General features: G+C 33.3%; 1 protein-coding gene across 1 annotated transcript; it reads left to right on the forward strand.

Moving 5' to 3' along the window:
* The first annotated feature begins 1,396 nt into the window (after positions 1-1,396).
* LOC148272163 (uncharacterized) lies at positions 1,397-22,666 on the forward strand. The gene is made up of 8 exons (XM_088240438.1): positions 1,397-1,606; positions 11,510-11,889; positions 12,479-12,692; positions 15,017-15,158; positions 17,068-17,454; positions 19,695-19,810; positions 20,693-20,848; positions 22,263-22,666. The coding sequence occupies exons 1-8, from the start codon at positions 1,523-1,525 to the stop codon at positions 22,557-22,559; spliced, it is 1,776 nt and encodes a 591-aa protein (XP_088096564.1). The 5' UTR covers positions 1,397-1,522; the 3' UTR covers positions 22,560-22,666.
* Positions 22,667-23,325: the final 659 nt, after the last annotated feature.

Genomic DNA, 23,325 nt, shown 5'->3' on the forward strand with positions numbered 1-23,325 from the left:
ACGCGAAATTCTATTTCTCACGCACAAAAGAATATGGTTTTCCGATGAATACCATTAGAGACTCTTTTGAATGAAAATACACGATTTTTGCATTGCGTAAAATAATATTAGAATCAGTCCTTAGGGGTTCTACCAGATGCTAAACGCCAAATGATTCTGAGCTCCAGGTACATTACATCCTATGCAGTGTGTTATTTCTTCCACCAGCTAACTAAATACAATATGTACTAATGTAAGTACATGACAGACAAGGATTTTTCCCGTAGCACTGAACTTAATTATTGGTCTGAGTGTTGTTGTGTATTTTTCATAAATTCCTTACATTTCCTCTCTTTCCCACCTGATCAAGCCTCTAAAATAGTGGCTTTACGGGTTCATTTGGAAAATATAATAACTTTTTTTTTCAATTATCCAACAAAATAAAAATAAATATTTACAAGGTTTACAAAAAAATGTGTTTGTAAACCTTGTAAATTACATGTTTTTATTTATTTATTTGTAGACACTCCACTGGCCCATAGGCACGTTCTGGAGTGTGGGCGTATTATTTATTTCATACATAAGAGTACTTTTAACTACCAACTACTCGAGAACTTTCGTTTCAAAAATTATAATTACAGGTAAACGTCGTTTTGCGCTGGTTCGATTTACGCCGATTTACAATTACGCCGGTCGGTGCCGGCGTGGGATTCCCCGGTTCGGTCGACAGCAGGAGCCGCGATTCTAATGGCAGACACACTTTTACACGTTGTTTTATTATATTACTGTGTACACGGCGTGTACACGAGCAGCCTATTGTGTGTGTGAAATTGTTTCCGAGTTAGTTTTCGTTTTGTTTTTAAGAAAAACAAAAAGGTATGATTATATTTTATTATTATTAAAATTAAAAGAATATTAAAATATTTGTAGTTTGAGCTATGATTCTGCTAGAAAGGAAGCAACAATCACAGCAAATGAAATTGGAAACTTTTTCAAAAAAGTGTGAGAATTTAATTTAGTACCGACGAACTGGTGAGTTAGTATTTATTATAAAAAAAATCATTATTTTTATCAGGAGATTATTATTTATTTTGTAAACGAATTTAAACTGTATTTGTTAAATACGTTTATAATTTATTTTGAATATATGTAGGAAATGTATTAAATATACAAGTTAGATTGTTCTTAGAATTTTGACACGGAACCTAACCTTATATCTGTGTTTATTTTACACCCGTGTCTCTCGGAACAGAACACCGGCGTAAAACGACGTTTACCTGTACTTTAAAAAAATGTAACTTTTTCCAGCGCCAGCGATATGACTCAGGGCCACTTTACACCTTGCGCCATGCCTTGTCAATTTGCTGATAAACTGATAAGCGTAATGATATCTCCGATAACACTGCGCGCCATATTCAGTACCCCGTATTCTGTAGTCAGTATGTAGTTATGTTACCCACTTTGCCGAACATTTGTCCGTTTCTGAGCCGCGTTATACGAGCGCAACCGCCCGCATATCCCACCCGATAAAGCCATATTCGCCATGAACGGAAACGGGAATGCTCCGAAAACAAGTGTCGTGTGCTATTTCTGCAATGAGTCGTTCGCGAGTGCGTATTTATTGCAGGTAAGTCACGGAAACGCCGCTCGTAAGCGTACCTTTGTGATTAACAATTACTAACTTTAGACAGGTGCATGGCTCGCGCGAGTCACCGCGGATTACCTAGAAAATGGAAAACTGTCATCAAAACATTTTTGTAAATACATTTTAAGATTGAGAGAATTTAAAAAAAAGCACCTAAACTATCGTCAAAATGTACATTTTAATAACTATGAAAAAGCTGGAGTACACAAAATCGATACCTTGCAATCTAAAAAACCATAATTGAAAACGTTTTCCTTTACAATATAGTCGATAACATTCAAATTTATTGCAACAGAGAGGGAAAATTTTTGCGTATGACCTGTCATTGGCTGGTTTAAGAGGCCACTTTACACACTGTGTAACATTCACCATTTTGCCCATGTTTAAACATCCACATTTCCTCAACTCTTCCATCTGTTGACTTTTGTGAAGTAAAGGAGCTGAAACCTTTATTATGCGGGCGAGATTCATCCGGCTGAACCAAATCACCTACTAGACAACGCCTGAAAACAATTTCCCAATTCTTATACATCTTTTACCGGGTAGTTAATTTAACAATGTTTTGAATATGCCAAAATGCTTGCAGACTGGCTGGATTTCCTCCCTAGGGAAGACTTCCATATTCCTTGCTCAAAAATATTTTCCATCTCTGTTGCAATAAATTTAAATAGTCGTTAACAACTTAGATTGCCCTCAACTGCTTGAGAAAATTAAAATTAGTATCCCTCAACGTACAACTCGACTTGAACAATTATTGTTTCATGTTGGAATTTCAAGCACAAACAACAATAAGAATGCATCTTTTCCCATATTCCTAAATTATTATAACAACTTTTTTATGATATCGATATATATTTCCTCACTCTAAACTATTATAAAGAAAATGCAAGAACCTTAATTGCAAATAATAATTATAATTTAATTTAATCTAATTTAATCTAACTGTACCTGTATAAAAAGGTTTTACGTTAATTTATTTATACATACTCGTATTATCATATTACATAAAAAAAATTGTACTCTTTGCCGAGCTAACAAGGGTACACACCCCGTTCCAAGCTAGGCAATTACTTTTTAATACACTATACAATATAAACAGACAAAAAAAATATAAACTTACCAGTAAACACATATTGATACATACACATATAAATACACCCATACATATATATTAAATTTAAAAAAAATGCACCACAACAGGCCAGGAGGCCCAATTACAGTGGTGAATTACATCACAGAACACCCAGGCTTGAGAAAAATCACATTTAAATTTTGTGTTCTCACCGGGAATCGAATCCAGAACCTTCCGTGCGTGAGTCAAGCGTCTTGACCAGTACACCACGGAGGCCGTCTAACATACATACATACACACACACACACACACACATATATATATATATGTGTGTGTATGTGTATGTATGTATTTACATACATACATACACATACACACATACATATACCCATGCGCATACACATACATAAATTATCCAAAATTTAATGAATGTACGCGAAACTTCATAATTGCCTTTTGTATTTTTTCATATTTTTTATTTTATTTTATTTATGAAACAGATATCCTGTAACCATCCGGTACCCGGCCTAGTGTAACTATCCGGCCGGATACCGGATAGTAGCACAATAAATACTTATTATAGGTTTTAGAGGGTATAATTTTCTTAATTTTCAAATGAATGAAAACTCACGAAAATCTGTAAGTGTGACAAGCACTGCATATTATAATAAATATTACACGTTTTAGATTTAACAATTATTGTTTTCCCCTTAACAAATTGAAAAAAAGTTATTTTTACATATTTTCTTTGTTCATATTTATGTGTAACTCGTTACTATCTATCTATAGCTACAATACAGACTGTCAGTTTGCACCTAAAAATATGGACAAGCTACTTATCTACGTATTGCCGTTGCGCAATATAATATTTGTTAAGTAACGTTGTAAAAATGAGGTTCAGTGGGTTTAAAAAAAAGTATTCGTTAATAATAACAATAATAATAATCATGGCTTATTAACAAAAAAATATAATTTCTTTATCTACTACATACATACATAGGTAATATATTTCTCTGGATTATGTCTAGTCTGCCTAACTATGTAGGTACAACCTGTTTTAATTTTTGTTAATTTTTCCGATTTTTCTCCAGTAACAATTTTTTTACAAATTTATTTAATTGCATTCGGGTCATGGTTTTGTGATGTTCGAGTAACATATGAAATATTTTGGGGCCCAGAAACCTGAAATTTCTTTGCCCGAATTCAGAGTTTGTAGTAGGCCCCATGACCATCCTCTAATTTGACTTCTGGTAGTGTGGGAGTGTTCCTTTTGGGATTTAGTAAAATAATTTGCTTTCACAAACATAATTATTCTAGATATATATAATTGCCTTATATTTAATATATCGAATTCCATGAACAACATGACGCTGGGGTACCTGAAGGGCTTTTTAAAAAATATTTCAATTATCGATTTTTAAGCAGATTCGAGAGATTTTAATAGACTATTAAACTAAATTAATATTTGTTTATGTATCGTATAACTGCTATGATTTTCAAAGTTTTGTATTTTTGAAATTACTTCGCGTAAGACGTCTCAATTTATCTTCCTCTTCTTCTCGATGAGTTCTGTTGATGCTTTACTTGACCTACCGTAAACTGGAAATATATCACAACTCTCTTATCATCGGTTGATTCGTAAGAACTAGTGAGGTCATGCAAAGTAGTTCGTTTTTATTAAAATCATTTTATTTTGTTGATAAATCTACATAGATAGCCAACGCCTTTCAATTACAGTTCACAGCTACAATAATATCCTCTATTTATAATTATGTAGATGTAGATGCCTGACGCCACATCTTATCCGTGTAATCTTTTCTTATCAACTTTAATCGACGATTTAATTCAGATTAAATACAATCTGTTAAATTTTAACATCCATTAAGGCAAACATGTTTCATATCTTTTGATTTGTAGTCTTAGAGTATTAATTTGTGTTTTTTTACCTCTTTACTGTCGAGTTTTGGGTTTACTTACAACAGATTTATCCTTTCGCCCTTTTCACACATCCACGCCAATGTCGCCAATCCACCTGGCCCGGCCTGGTGGATTGGCGTGGCATGTGTGAAAGGGCCTTTCTGAGCCCAAGCGTGAAAAAACCCACGAGTTCCTGACGGGGATGCCAGTACCAGGAATCTCTTCTTATTCAGCCTTATTCTCTCCACTGCTGGACAAAGGCCTCTTCCAAACGTCTCCATTCCTTCCTATCACCCGCTTTCATCATCCACGTTTTACCGGCAATAGAGGCAATATCGCCGACCCATCTTTTTTGTGGCCTTCCAACACTTCTTTTGTTTGCCCATAGTCTCCACTTTGTTATTCTGGGTGTCCACGTCCAACTGCCATCATTTTGCCTCGTCAAGTGTCCTGCCCACTGCCATTTCAATTTCACTGCATGATCCATGATATCCACGACTCCGGTTCGGCGCCTTATTTAGCTACGTCTACAGATAGGTACCAGGAATACCTCAGCTAAAATGTTATATACGTCATTATGTTTGGCATGGTATGGTAGGTGTTCGGTAGCAGGCAGGTACGGCGTAAAGTTGGAAAGGGGAATGCATGTAAAATCTAACGCACGAAATCCAGATTTTTGTAGTTATTGCTGGAAATTAACGACCAAATAGCAAGAAGCACACGCGCGAACCGACCAATGTATCAACAATTATTAAACTGTAGAGCGATTAATTGTAACGTTTGCTGTTTGCGCAGGGCAAATGCAAAGACATGTGTGAATTATTGAAATAATTCAGCAGAAAAATATTTTCAAAATTTTGAAAAATTCTTAACATTATGGGGTAAGATTATGCAAAAAAAACATTTTTTATACAAATACTTGTATATAACAAAAAAAAACAAAAAAAATAAACGTTAGCGTATCTCCAACTCTATGAGGCCAAGAGCCCCGTGTTAAGTTGGGATAACAAGTGATTCGATTTAAATGAATTAAAAGTACTAAGATATTACTGAAGAAATATTCCACAAATCACAACGCATGACAATAAGCTAAAACAATACTCGCTCACAGATTCAAAAACTATTCTCACTCAAACGAAAAACGTAACCCCAACAATTATAACATAGGTACAAATAATATAATCTCTAGATCCTCAACACAAAGACAACTTAAACAAATACAAACCAATACCACTTTCTGACAAAAGGATTCTGAGTACCTATTATGCAATTAAAATCTATAACCTACTCCATTATCCATTAAAACAATTAGAAACGAGAAAATGTTCAAAAAGGCTAAAAAATTGGATAGTGGAGCTAGGTAGAAGTAAAATGGATTGTCTTATTCGCCCAAACCAACATTGAATCACCTGCTCCACAAACGCATAGTTTACGTTATGTTTTTGTTCTTTTATTGTGCGTTTTATAATATAAATACTATAGGTATACAGAAATTAAATACAAACATAAAGACGTATTGTTTAAAACTGTATTAAAAATTTATAATTTCTCCATGTGTAAAAAAAATATAATAAAAGGATTGTTATGTGTCCTCGGCACGGGTAACCCTAGTCAGGTTACATTTTAAAAAATATTTTTATTGTTAATAAGGAAAAAATAAAACAAAACATGATATCTATAAAAACATATGATATGTATACCTACAGTTCGCACCAACTATGCACAGAACTCTTCTCTGATTCGCTTGGCGCGTAATTATAATGTATTTTTTAATAACATAGACATTTTTAACTGCAGTAAACTCACTTTTGAATCAAGAATTAAAAAACTATGATTTTAAAAAAAATATGTTTCTTCATAAAAAAAAAATATATTTTTACATTATAAATTTAAGATGTTTCTATTCACTCATATTAAACACACATTTTCACCCTGTCTATAAACCCACCCTCACACCCATATACACTCACACACATATTCACATACCTACCAAAACCACACTCCACTCACTTACATACGCATTCTCACACAAAAAACTCGAAAACATGCACTTCTATGAATTAATGTCTAACTGAACTGGATTTTTATAATTGTATTTATGTGGAAAACTAATTTGGTTTTATTTTATGTTCTTTATTAGGTTGTGTTTATTTTTTTGTATTGCTGTTGCTTTTGGATAAACAAAAAAATAAAACAAAAAAAAATTTTTTTTAAATCTCATTGCACAATGAAAAGTATCTGAAAATATATCAGTATTATTTACGCAAAATAATTTCAAACAAATAACGTAAAGAATTTTACACCGACATTTTCGGCAAAATTAAATATATGAAAGCTGCTTCGAGTGGTTAAATTATAAGCGTTAATTTACCCTTATCAAAGCTTTTGTATTTTATTTAGAAAAAACAACACTTGTTATATAAAAAATATACGATATAAAAAATAGAACATACATCCAGTAAATTTTTTTCACAAATATAATGAGAGAACATGTTACACAGTAAAGAGAAAAAATAATATATTATATAAGACGGAGTGGAGGAGTGGAGGAGAGGGGGAGAGGAGGAGAGGGGGAGAGGGATTTTTATAATATAGTTGACCAATTTAAATTTTGATATGATAATAACATGAACATAATTAAAGGTATATAATCTTATTATACACTGAAATTATTTGAACTATTTAAATTATTTTCCACTAACGATCAGACTTTTTTTTTTAAATCAATACTTTTAACCACCTGCGACCGGCTTTCCTATTAAGGCCACTTAAACCCTAGACGTAGGTTCTTTCGGTTCGATATAATAACGACTTTCGACAATTCGTTCCGAGTAAATATTCCAACAATATTATTCAATTCCTATTTTAGGTTATGTGTAACCCTGGCCTGAAAAAATATTGTTGTGTAAGAAGTGTTGAAGTACCTACTACCTTCAGTACTACTGAATATTTGAAAATATTGTTATTAGACATTGTACCGATCTTCAGGAGCTGTTAAATAGTGTGGATGCATTTGGCGAACAACTGAGTTTAACAATAAATGTTGGCAAAACAAAATGGATAACATTTGGTCGACTTGATTACTCCGAATTTTCTCTTAAATTAAAGAGTAGTTACATTAAAAAAGGTGGACAAGTTTAAGTACCTCGGCAGCATTCTAACAAAGACCCTCGACCCAGATATAGAAATTAAATGCAGAATTGAGAAAGCAAGAGATGCTTTTAATAAAATGAAATCCCTCTTCTACAATGGTAATCTCAACTTGAAAATAAAGCAAAGATTAGTAAAATGTTATGTGTGGTCTGTATTGTTGTATGGCTGTGAGACTTGAACTCTGAATGTGAACACTATGAATAGGCTGGAGGCTTTTGAGGTGCGGTTGCATCGCAGAATGCTCAAGATCTTGGATATACTTAATTACGAACTCAGAAGTCTTAAGTCGAGCTAGAACGTACAGAGAACTCTTAACTACTATAAAAGTTCGTAAAATTAAATATCTGGGGCATATAATGCGTGGAGAAAAGTACCACTTGCTTCATTTAATTTTGAAAGGCAAGATTGAGGGTCACAGAGGGGCTGGAAGAAGACAGATGTCCCGGCTGCGAAATATACGAGACTGGACTGGCTTCAGGACTGTGGAGCAGATTTTCCGGGTGGCACAGGACAGATAGACTTTTGCCAGAGTGATTGCCAACGTTGGGGATACCTGACAGGGCACTAAGAGAAGAAGACATTGTAAATATGAAAATAAAACAAATATTCCTGAAATGGTTGCAAAAAATGTTCGAGCGCACGTGATTGACGAATGCGTAATTCCTATACTAACGTAGGTACTGAATATCAAGGTACCTGCTTGGCCTTTGAATCTGGATACTATTCTTTAATTTGAGTCCAGTCGTATTACAAATGTTCTAATTTCCGCGCACGCGCATTAAGATTCATAATGTTGTCATATTATTCTACAAGACTCGGAGATAACAGCATCAAACTCGTGTAATGCAAAGAAAAAAACGACTCTAATAACATAAATCATAAATATTTAAATAGCGTATTATTGAAATTTGGCCAAAATTGAAAACATCTTGAGTTTTAGATACTGTCCTAATGTTTATAGGTTCCCCGCTAGACGTGCCGCGCTCCTGTGCCCCGTAAATTTATAGTAGTTCTGACTGTAACAAATCTTTATGATGAACAAGAGACTTATCATTTCACCTTATGGTAGAGATTGTTTTATTCATAATTGATGTAATATTTACCTTTTTTAAAATTATACGTTATAATACCTGAAAGAAAATGCATTTCCGTCTAAAAAAAACTTAGTTAAAAAGGAAATAAGCATAGTTACTCGGAAATTTCGAATAACATATATAGGTAAGTGATTCAAAACAAAGTTATATTAATTGATAGCGAACATTAATAAAGTTATATCTGCTATATAAATATTTTATATATCATTGTAAAAAACCAATACAAGTGTAACAGACGCGGCGGATCACTGGCTTCCGTGGCAATCGCGCCAGTCACAAGAACTGTATACTGTAGGGGCTAATGTCAACGCAGGGTGGCTGGGCGTAGGCAGGCCGCGGCCGGCGAACGATAAGCTCCGGAGGAGGTATCGCTGTCTAGAGATCCCTTGCGGGGTCACTAGTGAGTAGCACTGGTGGCCGCAATCCTGAAGTAGGCAACCGGGTTGTAAGGCCGGTATCTCTCCGTCGGCGGGAACGGCGGGGTGTGTTCCTAGGAAGTAGCCAAGGGTCCAATTTATCCGGGGTCCAAAATCCAATCCAGAGAGTATCCGGGTTACAAGTCCAGGGGGTAGCGGCGGTCGAATATTCCAGGTGGCGGCGTGGTCCGGTTGAAGCGAATTAGGGAGACGAAGTGGAGAGTAATAGCCCTTAGTGGTATTGACGAATGATTGACTTTCATTTTTGGCCCGGTGGGCTATATATACAATACATTTCGCCGTGCGGCGGCGATGCTAGACCAATAGCGACCGGTACTAGTTTGGCCAATCACGCGGCGAGAGAGATAGCGAGCACATTTGCCCGCTCTATCGGTCTCTCTCGCGCCACGTATAACGACGCCCCCCTCCCGCTACCCGGCCGCAGTCCCCTGCCGACCGCGTGGCGATCAACATTCAAATAGGACAATGAACAATTTTATTTCTGACACAGTAAATAATATAATAGGTAGTCAATAATATTTTATTGCGACAAACGTTAGTCTTTATTGGGGAGGAGTACCTCGCATACACATACTGAAGTCCCTAATAAAAATATACTGAAAGGCCCCAGGAAGGGCCGCCAACAATTTCACGTTTTTAAAAATGAAAACAAATTAATACTCAAACTAAAAAATGTATTTTTTAAAAATTCATTTTGTTTTTACTGAAAGTAATTAAAAAATCTTATTTTAATAACACCTTACCCGAGAGTATGCTGTCTTTGTTCGCGTCCTAATATTTTCTATAATTTGAAAAATTGTATTGTTTAGGAATGATTTAAAGATACGGCAAATATTCAATTGTTTCAAGAGTTCAATTCGAAAATAACAGGTATTTTATGTAATTAAAATAACGACTTTTTTTTTGTTTTTCATTTTTATTTATTCATACAAATACATATATATTACAAAAAATAAAAATAATAACGCATCCCAAACTCAATGAAGCCAAGAGCCCTGTGTTGAGCTGGGATACAACATAATGGACAGTAGAATCACATACATTATAAAATAATAGCAAAAATAAAGCTTTCCAATGCGAAATCACATTAAAATGATCCAGATACGCTGCGATTGGTGTACCAATGCAGTGCCTTATGCACCATTAGGTGCGGAAAGGGAATGATGATGAACTGTTTTTTTTTACAAGACCTTTAAATAAAATAATATTATGGAGCAATCACTAGGGTTGTGGGCATCCAATTTTTATTTATGTAGTACCTACTAAAGATCATTGAATAATTATTGAGAGCAACACTAAATTTTGAGTGGGAATAATTTGGAATTTGACACAGAGATAATGTAGAACTATTACTAGTATTTGACATATAAAATGGAAAATGGCGGATGTGCTTATGACTTATTATGACATCGAAAAAATTAATTATGAATAGTTTGTGATGTTTCTCTATAACAATGTCATATGATAAAAAAATTAATATTTTATTTAGCGCCATAGATCTTTTTAACGAAAAAAGAAACTGTTTAAAAAAATATATCAAAATTGCGATAGAGACGTCATAAGAGCAACATTTTTAGTTACTATTTTTTTATCGTTTTACTTATGAGTGTTCATTATTTTATTATCAATTATATATATGTACGCGAAAGTATGTGCATTAGTGTATGCTTATATGTTCATGTGTGTATGTATATATTTGCATGTTCATGTGTGTATATGTATGTATGGGTGTGTATGTATGTGTATGTATGTATAAATATATATATATGGATGTGTGTGTGTGTATATGTATGTATGTTGTATGTGGACATTTAAATACATTTTTATTTATTTTTTCATTGTTTTATATTTACTTACTATTTCTTCTTCTTCTCTTCCTTCCCTATTTTCCCATCCTACTTCCTTTCACCCCTAGCGAACTGTACATTTTGGTTTTTTTATATTTTTGTTCCTATATGAAATCCGTTGGTATTATGTGTTGTTATTCTTTATATTGTTTATAACTATGACTGAGTTGGTATTAAAAAAATATATTTATATTTTTTAATGTATTTAAGATTAGTAATTATCTTACCTAGGTACCTATGGATTAAAAACATACAGTCATGTTATTATCTTGCCCCATAATCGACTGGAGATATCTAAATATTTTGATTGAGTTATGATATGAAACACAATATAAAGTTTACTCAATTTTCCTTTTTTGTTTTAGGGTCACATCAAACAATGTGGAAGCATTTTACAACAATGCCCAAAGTGTCAAGCTTATCTAGAAAGACGACATTTCGAATCACACTCGAGACAATGTCGAAATCCAAATACACTAAGCCAGACACAATATGTATCGAACCATTACACTTCGACTCTGAAATTACCCCAATCCAATAAAACTTTGTTTTTACCCGAGTACAGCCACCTAGCGGCTGCTGATGGCGTTCAGAAAATACACTATAATCATTCACAGAGGGAGACGGATCAACCCACCCTAAATGGATATGGACCTTCCCAACAGAATTCTCTCAGTAGAAGACCAAAATCCGGAATATACGAAAGTGAACCGCAGTCCTTCAAATGGGAAATTGATAAACTAAGGTAAGTTTTGTCAATTTAATGACCTTTGCGCGGTAAAAATTAGAGCTTTAAATTGTATGTCAAAGTTTCTTGAAAATGTATATATCAAAACATGATCGGCCAAAAACAAGTTACATTAATTTACAATAAACATAAGAACAACACAAATAACAATAAAGACACAAACAATAGACAGCAAAAATATAAGTACAAGAATAACATAAAATAATAATTGAACATATTATATAACTAAACTAACAAAATTCCAACCAAAATTGAAATAGGCACTAACAGAAAAAACCCATGTACCTATCTTTCTTTTTTGGTGTAAGTCTTTCTAAATTTAAACAATCACTAAGATAGACCAGATCTTGTCTTGATGTAGTATTATTATTTTAGTTTTTTTTTCTAACTTTAATTTTCTTTAGTTGTATATTATTTCAATTGTACCTGCATATATTAAAAAGAAATGTATTTGTCATTGTTGTTCGCCACACTAATTAATCAATTTAGGAATTATAAACCTTGCATTTCTAACTTTCCTCGAATCAAAAAGATTTTTAAAAATATTATAATCAAACTTTAAAAATTTACATTTTGATGTTTCAAGACAATCTCTAGACGAGGAGAAGAGCCTGAGGGAACAAGTCCAAAATGAGGTGAACAAAATGAAACGACAGTATCTCCTGTCCGAGGAGCGGAACCAGATACTCCTGACTACCATCGCCACACTCCGCAAGACCATAGATGACGAGGCCAAAAAGTACAGCTCCCTTCACGCACAAGTCAATCAAGAAGTTGAAATCATCAGAAATAAATTTCAAGTAAGTTTTGATTATATCTGCGTCCGAGCTGAAAGAGAATACAGTTCAGTGTTTGAAATAGAACTGGCATCCCGGACTAGTGTTTTTCACTCGACGTTTACTTAAGAGCATGTAGTAAAACTCCTAAATATTTTTCTTTTCTTTTTTCTTTCTATTTCTTTAAATTGAGTGGAAATAAGTCTGCCTTGTGGTGTAGTGATTGGGGCATTCCCTTTCCATGCTCGAGTCCCTCTGTTGGATTCCTGGCAGGGCGGACGTGTAACATTGGTTTTTAAGGTTTTTCTACGCTTCATTGTTCTTGGACTGGCGCCTGGAAGTACGTCTTATATATTTATTTATCAAACGCCCAGAGGGTCTCACAATGCACGTTTAAAAGTGTAAAGTTAAAGCACAGTTGTATAACATATAATCATTGCTATTGCATTAAATAAAACAAAATAAGGAAAAAAAGTTAAGAAGGATTGAAACAAAAAACACATTATAAAGTAATGAATCGAAGCGATGGTCGTTCAATGGATAAGATAACTGATTTAATTTCAGAGTGGTGTGGAGTGAGTCCAACAGCTCCATTATAGGGAAATATCACGTTTTATTTTTTTTACATTTTTTTACATACTGAAATCTATCTATCTATGAAATACTTTCCAGTAAAAAAAATATTTTTTTAAAATTATCAGTAGCATAAAAAATACTTTTAAATTTGTAATTTGAATTCCCACAAAAACGGTGATTCCATTGGCCATGCCCCTAATACATCATGATTTATGTTTATTTGTTCCTTGGCATTGAAATTTGTGTAGAACAATATCACGAATCTTGACATCACAACAACCAAGGCCAAACACATCGCGTTTTTCTACCAATGTATTTTTAAAAAAATTCTTTTTTACATTTATGTATGAAAACATTTCTCCACAATGTTCATATTGATTTTGAAAATACAATTAAGTATTCTTAATTTATTTCATATATTTTTATCGGTATTTATAGTATGTGATATTTCCCTATTAGCAGTTCTGTGCATGGGGGTCAGGGTATAATGGTTAGTGTAGTTTGTCTTGTTGTACTTGCATTGGTACATGGATCGGAGTCTGGCGGTCCGGTCCTCGTGGGTACACGAAAGTTTATCAGGGACAGTAATTTTTGGCAATCTATCAGAGTGCATACCACTGTGCATTAGAGTGAAGTCAGCAATTGTCCTTTTGGTGGAGAGCAATGGTAACCTTAACTCGGACATCAAAGTTTGGTAGCAAATTTCATGAACAGGTTACCCTCTTTGAGCTGTATGTAGAGTAAAAACTTCCGCTTAACTTATCACTTACTTTCATGTATCGTTTAGCATTCGTTAATAAACCTCAGCCAAATTCCAGTGAGAGTTATCGTTAGAGCCCTCACAGGACACTGTAGATTGAAGGAACACCTCGCTAGAATGAACCTTTCTGAAACTTCTAGATTTTTTAAATATTTTTTTTATTTTCTTTTATTCAGGAAACATACAGTACAGTTACAAAGTTTAATATTTTACACAATCAGACTTAATTCTAATGGACCAGTGAAGTTTCCATATTAAAAAGAAATTAAATGTAAGGTTAATTATGAAAGTATAAAAAAGAGAAGGAAAAAGAAAACATAAATGAAAGTTGTTTAAAAATTAAAATTTAAGTGAAAAAAAGATATTTTAAGGTTTGTAGTTTGTAGTGAGTATTTACAAATGGAAATAATATTAAAAATGAAGAAAATTTGTAAGAGTAATTAAAAATTAAGAATGGAAATAAAGAATGAAAAACATGCTCAGATGTAAAAATAAAATAAAATAGTAATAACATTTTTTTTAAAAAAGGAAAAACATAAACACATATTTATTTTAAGGGTAGATTAGATGTAGATTCTACAGTGCAGATGAGGAAACACCTATACACTATCTATGTGAATGTAATTCTTTACATCACAAAAGAAGCTTTATCCTCGGGGGACCATCGGCTAGGATGGGAAGAACTAATTTACAGGGACCCGTCACAATAGATCTACCAGGAGGTGACGAGGAGCTTATATAACACTGACTCCTATTTTTCAGAATAAAAATTGTCTGCACAAATTTTTCGTGCACAGGCATAGATGGCCTAGAATTCCATTTGGAAGACAGTGGGATAGAGCCCTAGGCTATGGAACACTGATTATAAGAATTTATGTTTTTTTAGTGTAGTCTTCTTTAATTTCAATTTAAATGTTAACTTGTTGATGGCCTTAAGGGCGTTTAAGTAAATAAATAAAAATTTCTACATTTCATGGTGTTTTATGTTATTGTAATTCCATTTCATTTTTAGGATTTATCATTAAGAACATCCCAAATGGAAATGATATTTTCCGGTTTACAAAAAGACATTGAAAGAGAACAAATTGAACGAAGTCATTTGGAGTTAATAGTTAATGGACAAGATGCTAGGTTGAGAATACTCAACAAAATTGGTAAATAATATCTTTTAATAATTTTAATATGATGTTCATTATGAGGCTATTGTCGATGAGTTCTAAATAACTCGATAAATGGGAATGAAGTTGTGGTAGGGGTGGGTTCGAACCTCAGTCCTCTGATTCAGCCAGCCATTGGTTAATTTAGAGATTTTTTTTTTTTAATGTGACGACACTTTTCTTTGTATTATGGCCACACTGATGATTAAACGTCAAATGATATATGAAACTATTTAAAAAATGGAAAAAAACAAAGATGGTTTGGTCAATTCAACCTATTTAAGTGTTTTGGGTAATGCTTAAGGTCGCAATAATGTTCTAAATAAAAATCATCATGTATGGTTTCACGTGTTCCAATTTATTTGACGTGTTTAATCATCAGTGTGGCTATAAATAAAGCAAAGTTTAGGGGCATGCAAAAAATAAAAAATCCCCAAATTAATCACTCTAGGGGAGAGAGAAGATTCAGAATACCACCCCTGGTTCTATTTGTGAACAGCTCAAGAGGATATGCGGTTCCGGAGAAATTTAATAAATGGGTATTTCAAAATAGTTTTTCTGTCACTCTATTATAGATGCCTCTCTGATATTGCGCCTAACTAAAATCAACATTTTACTGTTTCGTTTTCCGCACCCCATGACTGAACCGATTTTTTTTTTCTAGAAAGGGTATCAAAATTAAATTGTCTGCATCGGTACCTTTTCAAGTTTTTTTTCATTTAAGTTTTTTTATTTGGTTAGTCAAAGTAAGAACTCGAAATCCAATGTGCAGCCTGAAAAGTAACATGAAACTTAATATTAATATTTAAATTATCAACTTTGTGGTAAAAAAATTTCAATGAATGTCAGTAGATATTTGTATATAACCATTTACAGACATTTCTACGTCTACCAGTTTTGAGACGTACCTGTCTATAAGATTTTGCTTGGTTGTAGTCAGGGAGCTTCTACGGCAGTTGGAGATGACAGACAACAGATTGTGCATGTCCAACCTATTACACACGCGAGTACATCAACTATAGTCTGGTGTACATCAACTTCATCCCCACCATAGAGATGTTAAAAATAAAGGAACACGACATGCAAAAAGACCACAGGGCATGGTCACATTCTGTTCTCGCTATCCTGAATTATATTCACCATAGTTTCTCCTGTAATTTTCAACTGGCGTAGGAGTTCGAGTGGCAGTAAAATCCTACATATGTTTTATGTTCCATTTATATATTCCTGATAGCTGTTTCGCCTATTATTGATCTATATCAAGACATTATAGCAATCTTTTCCTTACTATTTTTCATATTAAAACAGAGATGAAGAACATTTTAGAGAAGGTAATAATATAGGTCTAGGCATATAAGGCCTATGACCTGTCATTGGCTGGTTTAAGTGGCCACATTACACACTGTGTAACATTCACCATTCTGCCCATATTTTAACATCTATATGCCTTCAATTCTTTCATCTGTTGATGTTTATGAAGTTAAAGAGCTGAAACCTTGAAACGAATTATTTCACCTACATACTAGGCAACGCCAGAATTTTTTTTTTCTTCAATTTCTAAACTTCTTCATGGACCGGTGGATTTATCAATAATATTTTCAGTTTGTTCAAATTTTTGTTTGTACAAACTTCACAAACACCAACAGATGAAAGAATTGAAAGCATATAGATGTTTAAATATGGGCAGAATGGTGAATATTACACAGTGTTTAAAGTGGCCACTTAAACCAGCCAATGACAGGTAATAACCCCCGTAGATGCTTAAACTTATATATTACCTTCTCTAAAATGTTCTTTATCTCTATTTTAATATGTAAATATTAACAGCTCCCCAGGTAGTTGAATCCAGTCCTTGTCTACAAAATTTGGACAAACTCAAAATATTGTTAACAATTTTTTATTTTAGAAACGGATTTAGAAACATTACGCAACGAATTAAGCCAAGAACAACAACTTCGCAGGGAAGTAATGTCGCACATGCAACACGACGCCGCCCAAACCAGAGAAACCCTAACCACGGAACTCTCCATCAATAAACAACAACTCAAGGAGTTGGAAGCTTCTCAGAGTGAAATTACGGAGACGTTGAGGAAACACTCCAATGATATTTCCAAGTATCAGCTTCTGCACATAGATTCCAAGATAATGAAAGGGACCGTAGAGACGGACACGGTGAAACTTGAACTGGTGGAGAGTAATGTTAAGGAGCTGATGGACTCCGTACTCGGACTACAGAGGCAGAGGTATACTAGTCACATAAGCCATGACATTTCCAACAATTTTGACACCACAGGTATGACATTTTAAAAATATTATTTTATTACTTTCAAAAAAATTAAGCGATTAATACAGTCAAACTTGGTTATTACGAGGAAGATGGGACCGGTTGAATTTGCTCGTTATAAACGTTAGGTACTCGTTTTACCAGAGAAATGTTTTTTTTATACAATCGCTATTGCACATTGTCACTAAGTAAACAAGTAAATATGGTACATTGATGGAAAATCGTGCGTTTCTTCGGGTACAAAACCATTGGAGCAATGCGTCATCGACATTAATACGAACGCACTTTCTAAATTTTTTTGTGTCCGTGATATTCTTTTCAAATGCAGAAAATAAATATCTTTATTTTTCCACAATGTTGACACTGTGGATGAAGATAGAGAAAACTTTGTACACAATTCTACATTTTTCGCGCCACGTTCGATTTTACAAATAATTGCCACTTTTTTACGAATTGAGAGACACTTCCTCTTGTTAGTAAACATGTTTTTATAATTCAGGGGTTAAGTTTTAACTGATCTGGTCTAGAACTCATTTGACATCACCCACTTGTAATGTTTATTGTGTATTGAAATAAACATAGAACAAAAAAAAACTAAAAAATCCAGTAAAAACCCCCAAAACAAGCATGTCATTCATAAACTACAAAAGCAGCTGTAAATTATATCAATGTGCCGAACCGGCACTTACTAAGTTCACAAAGCTTGGATTTCTTAAAAACCATGTGTGTTCAGTTTTTAATATTGTCGGCGAAAAATACAATTAGGGACTTAGACACTTACATGGCTATCATTAACATAATCCGATCCCAACGCCTGGCGGTATTTATCCTTTACGTTAGCCGACCGTTTGGATTTTATCGCTTAGGTTTTTATTTCGAGAATGATGTTTTTAACAATTGAAGATTTTTGACAATATTTTTGTTCGGTATGTCCGAGAAGTAGCTCGTTATAACAGTGAATAATTGTATGGAGAAAACCATGAACTAAAATGTCGACTAATGTTTCCTCGTTACATCCGAGATCTCGCTATTTCCGTGATCATCATAACCGAGTTCGACTAAATTCCTATGTTCCTGAAAATTTTATGAAAAATTATGGAATGCGGAATTTCAGCCCTACGGGAAATTGGATACCAAAATGTTTTCTTGCGCGCGGTAAAAATTGTATTATTAAATTACGAAAATAATTATAATTTTTTTTAAATAAAAACGCACTACTTTTAACGACGTCACTGGTTCATATGAACCAATTAATAATTATATGAGAGCTGTGAAGGATATCCGGTTTAACGTACCTTTAACAAACCAATCGGAAGAACTGACAAAGAAAAAGCTCTGACATCGCACGCGGAGTTATTTATTGCAGAAATACAAAACTTTAAAAAACCTACTGATAATACGATGTACTTTACGAAACCCTGCTTTATGATTTTCTTGTTATATTGATCCTTTAAAATATTTTATTTTCTAATTTGATTTTTACATTAATTTTTTTATCATTTTAAACTTCTTTTGAATGTGTTATATAATTTTTAGGTTTAATTTTTTTTCTAAATCTTGGGTAAAAAGTATTGTATGCGTTAATTAAACCAAATATGTTTTTATTATAATTTTTGAAAAATGAATTTTTGCCGTATATGTTAATAAAATAATATTTTTTTGGCTTAGTTTAATAGTCTATTTAGAAATAAAAAAATTAAAAAAGACTCAGAACTTCCTCATTGTAAAAAAATATCATGTTTTTCAAAAAATGTCTTTAAACACTGATTAAACTTTTTAGATTTTCATCAGGGTTGTTGATGGACGCTGTAATGCGATCCGAAACTTTGGTAATGAGCACAAATGACACGACATAATAACCCAGAAAATGTTTATAATTTTATTTTTTAAATTGATTTATTTATTCATATTACAGAAAAATAATAACGTATCCCTAAGTCTATGAGGCCAAGAGCCCTGTGTTGAGTTGGGATACAACATAGTTGAAAGTGTAAGCATGCATATTATTAAAGAATACTAAAAATAAAAATTATTACATTAACATAAATTTTAATAAACACCTGGACAACTCGCTTACTAATCTAATACTTACTGTGCATCTGACGAATGTGAAAATCTAAGAAGTTCAATCAGTGTTAAAAGTTGTTCATTGAAATGCATGATACTTTTTTTACAATTCCATAATATAAAAAAAAAATCTTTCACTCCGACGTCTGTCTCGTAATATTTAATTCTTCTTTGTATTTCAGGACATCTGTTATGGAAGATAGGTGACTTTGAGGAAAAATTAAAAGATTCCATTGACAATGAATCGGTACTTTTGAGCCCAGTTTTCTATACCAGCAAATATGGTTACGCTTTACAGGTAATACTGAATTGAATGTGCCTAAATCTTTGTTAAAGAGGGGCACGTTATGAATATTTGAATCGAGTAGTGGTCCTGTGGCTAGTGTTGCGAACTTTTGGATCAGAGGTCCGAGGTCCAACTTGATTTCTATTTTCTAATAGCAAATTATTTATAACTCGTTGAAAATGGTCGCCAAAATTAAAATATTTGGGTAAATTATAAGAACCCCAAAATAACGTCCCCGCAGTTTGCGTTTTTCCGCGATTTATATAAAAATTTTGTAGTCCCATTAAATTTGGAACTTTTTAGTACATTAAAAACCCAGTTTTACGTTTTTTCCCGCAATTAATGTCAGGGAAATTTGCAATCCAATTCTTATTTTATTAATTTAAATGTACAACACAGCATTTCTGCCAATTACAATGTACATAAATTATATTATTAGGTATCTACTAAAATATGAACAAAAAAAAAAGAGTTGATAAAAACAAAAGTAAACAAATACGAATAAGTCACTAATACACATTATGATACATAGTTAGAGATGAAGAGTCTAAAACTGGTAATCCCAGTATGGAAAAGATCCACCTCTCTCGGTAGAATGTTCAACAGACCAATCATTCTTCCCACAGGCATCAATAACGGTAAATTTGTCCGGCATTCTGAAAGAACAAATGGTCTGTGTTGCCTAGCCTTAATAGTTGCTAGTTGCATCAACTATGACTAGACTAGACTAGACTACTACTGGCTGCTTTTTAAAATTTATTTAAACATTTACTCAAAGTATTGAATTAACAATTTTGGCACTAAAAACATATGAGATCTTCTAGTTTCTACTATCTTATTTATGGTCTATCTATTCCCACTCGTGTCCTTCTGCTAAAGTGTCGAATTCCGCAGGCAGAAGTGTACCTGAATGGTTTGGGGAAGTGGAGGGGCCGACATATCACGGCTTCGGTGGCCCTCGTTCCCGGTAACTGGGACCCCGTACTGGCGTGGCCCGCACAATTGTCAGCCAGGATAGGCATTAAGGACCAAACTCCCAAACGGACTCAGGTAATACTCGATCTAAATCTTAAATAAGGAAAACAACAAGTTTTTCACGGCATTTCAATCAGAAAATTCTCTCGGGAGATGTTTGATCTAATAATAGTTTAAAACACCAGGCATCTATCGTTTGTTATACTGCGCATTTTACGATTTGGTTGAGATGTATTAAAAAGTGATGCTTTCAAACAAAATGCAAAAACAAGAATGAAGAAGTGATAAACAAAAAACAAGAATGAAGAAGTAGCATACAAAAAACAAGAATGAACTAGTTATGTACAAAAAACATTAATGGAATCAAAATGAAAGTACGCGGGTAAAATAATTCAGTGAAAATCTTACCCATGTCAATCATAAAGGTTTCAGCTGTTTAACTTCACAAAGATCAACAGATGGAAGAATTGAAGGAATATAGATATGGTCTATCTATGGAATATAGATGTTTTAAAATCCGCGTATTATAACAAACTTATTTGTCTTATATTTAGTTTCTATAATAAAATCTTATTTTATCTCTAATTCTTAATATTTTATATATTTTTGACACTTGTGCAATAATATTTACACACATGTCCACCCTCATTCCATTATAACACCCACTCACCTACCCTCTCACACACTTACACTCACCCAAACACACTAGCATGTATTGTACGAGTATTTAATGTATTTCTGTGGATATCTGTCATTGGTTTTATTCTCTGTATATTTTATTTGTCATTTTTTTTTTTACGTGTATTACTGTTGATATCCCTAATAAATAAAATAAACATAGGCAGAATGGTGAATATTACAGTGTGTAAAGTGGCCACTTAAACCAGCCAATGACAGGTCATAAGCCTTGTAAATGTCTAAACTTCTATATTCCCTTCTATGAAGTGTTCTCCACCTCTGTTATAATATCGACGCTGAAAAGGCTATTTACTTTAAGCAACATTTTGCAAACTTTACAGGAGAGCCATTTAATTTTTTTTTAATAATAAAAAAATATACCTCCATTCAAAAGATCATCTATAGATGGGGTAAATCATATTTTAATGTGTATTCGCCTGTTTATTTTACAATTCCGTTTCATTTAATGTAATTAGTTCTGTCATTATTAAAACTGCGATGTCGCTTTAAGTAAATAGCCTTTCCAGCGTCGATATTATATCAAAATGAAAGTGTTTTAAATAATATTTCGGCCTAACAATTTAGAATTTGCTGGTAACAAAAATGAACTCTGCCTTTAAAATCATAATTAACATAAATAATATTCAACAATTTTTTGAGTATGTCCAGTTGTGGAGAGAGAACGTTATTATATTTATTACCATAATAAAATATTTTACTTGAAGCATTAACGGACATCATTTAAGCGATTTTGCAGAAAAATTTTGTAAACCAGTTTGCATATTATTATTTTTTAAATTTCATGTTCCAGTCTATAGACATAGTCAAAACTCTGGTCGTGAAGAAGCGAGGTCTCCAGAACGAGCTGACTAGGGTCCAGGATGGAGACTCACTCCGCGGGAGCGACAGGAGCCGCAGTAGTGACCGGCCCGGTACGGGGGACAGGAGTCGCAGTAGTGAGCACCTCAGTACGGGAAGCCAGGACTCGAGGAGTACAGAGGCGGCCATGAAGAAGCAGTATGTCTTCATACCACACGCGAGCCTGGACAAGTTTGACTACATCAAGAATGATGCGCTGTTTATAGAAATTGTTGTGACTGATCTTTAAAAAGAAAAATTATCTGTCTGCAAAAATTACAAATGAAACAATAATGATAAGTATATTATGTATATTTTTGGTGTAAAAAAAATATTAAACAATTTTTAAAAAGTAAATAATATTTTTGTTTTTTTTTAAATAAATTTTTGAAGCCTCTGATCCAAAAATCATCTAATAACTTCTGGTTACATACAATAAAATTGATCCACTGCAAACATACAATCAATGGTTCGAACTTGCTACCCCAAAATGCTGCCCATTTTCAAAAGTGAGTTATTTATAACTTGAACATTAAATTAGAATATACTGAAAAATAAAATAGCGTGAATTGAGACGGGAGGAATGAGATGGTTATATTTGTAGTTTTTGTTTAACCACTCTAGCGAGACGCAAAATGTACCCCAACTGCCGAGCATTTTGCCTGGGTGCACTGATTTTTCAGCTTTTTTGCGATTGTAATTTTTATGTGAAAACGGAACATAATCGCTGATGGTCCAATCCTTGGTTGGCCTCTATATAAACTGTATATTTACACGCGTTTAACTCTGCAATAATGTCTATATAAGATTATAACATGACATTCTTAGGATGATAACTTAAATGTTGTACTTTATCTTAGAAAAAACAAATATATTATTGTTATCAAAAACATTTTTCACTTTGTGGTAATGACATTTTAATCTTATATGTCTACAAAAATTTGGACAAACTCAAAATATTATTGATAAATTACCTGGTCCATGAAGAAGTATAGAAATTGAAAAAATAACAATTT

Source organism: Micrasema longulum, unplaced genomic scaffold (assembly GCF_059751315.1).
Source record: "Micrasema longulum isolate JH-2025_06_02 unplaced genomic scaffold, ASM5975131v1 h1tg002452l, whole genome shotgun sequence".
Taxonomy (NCBI): domain Eukaryota; kingdom Metazoa; phylum Arthropoda; class Insecta; order Trichoptera; family Brachycentridae; genus Micrasema; species Micrasema longulum.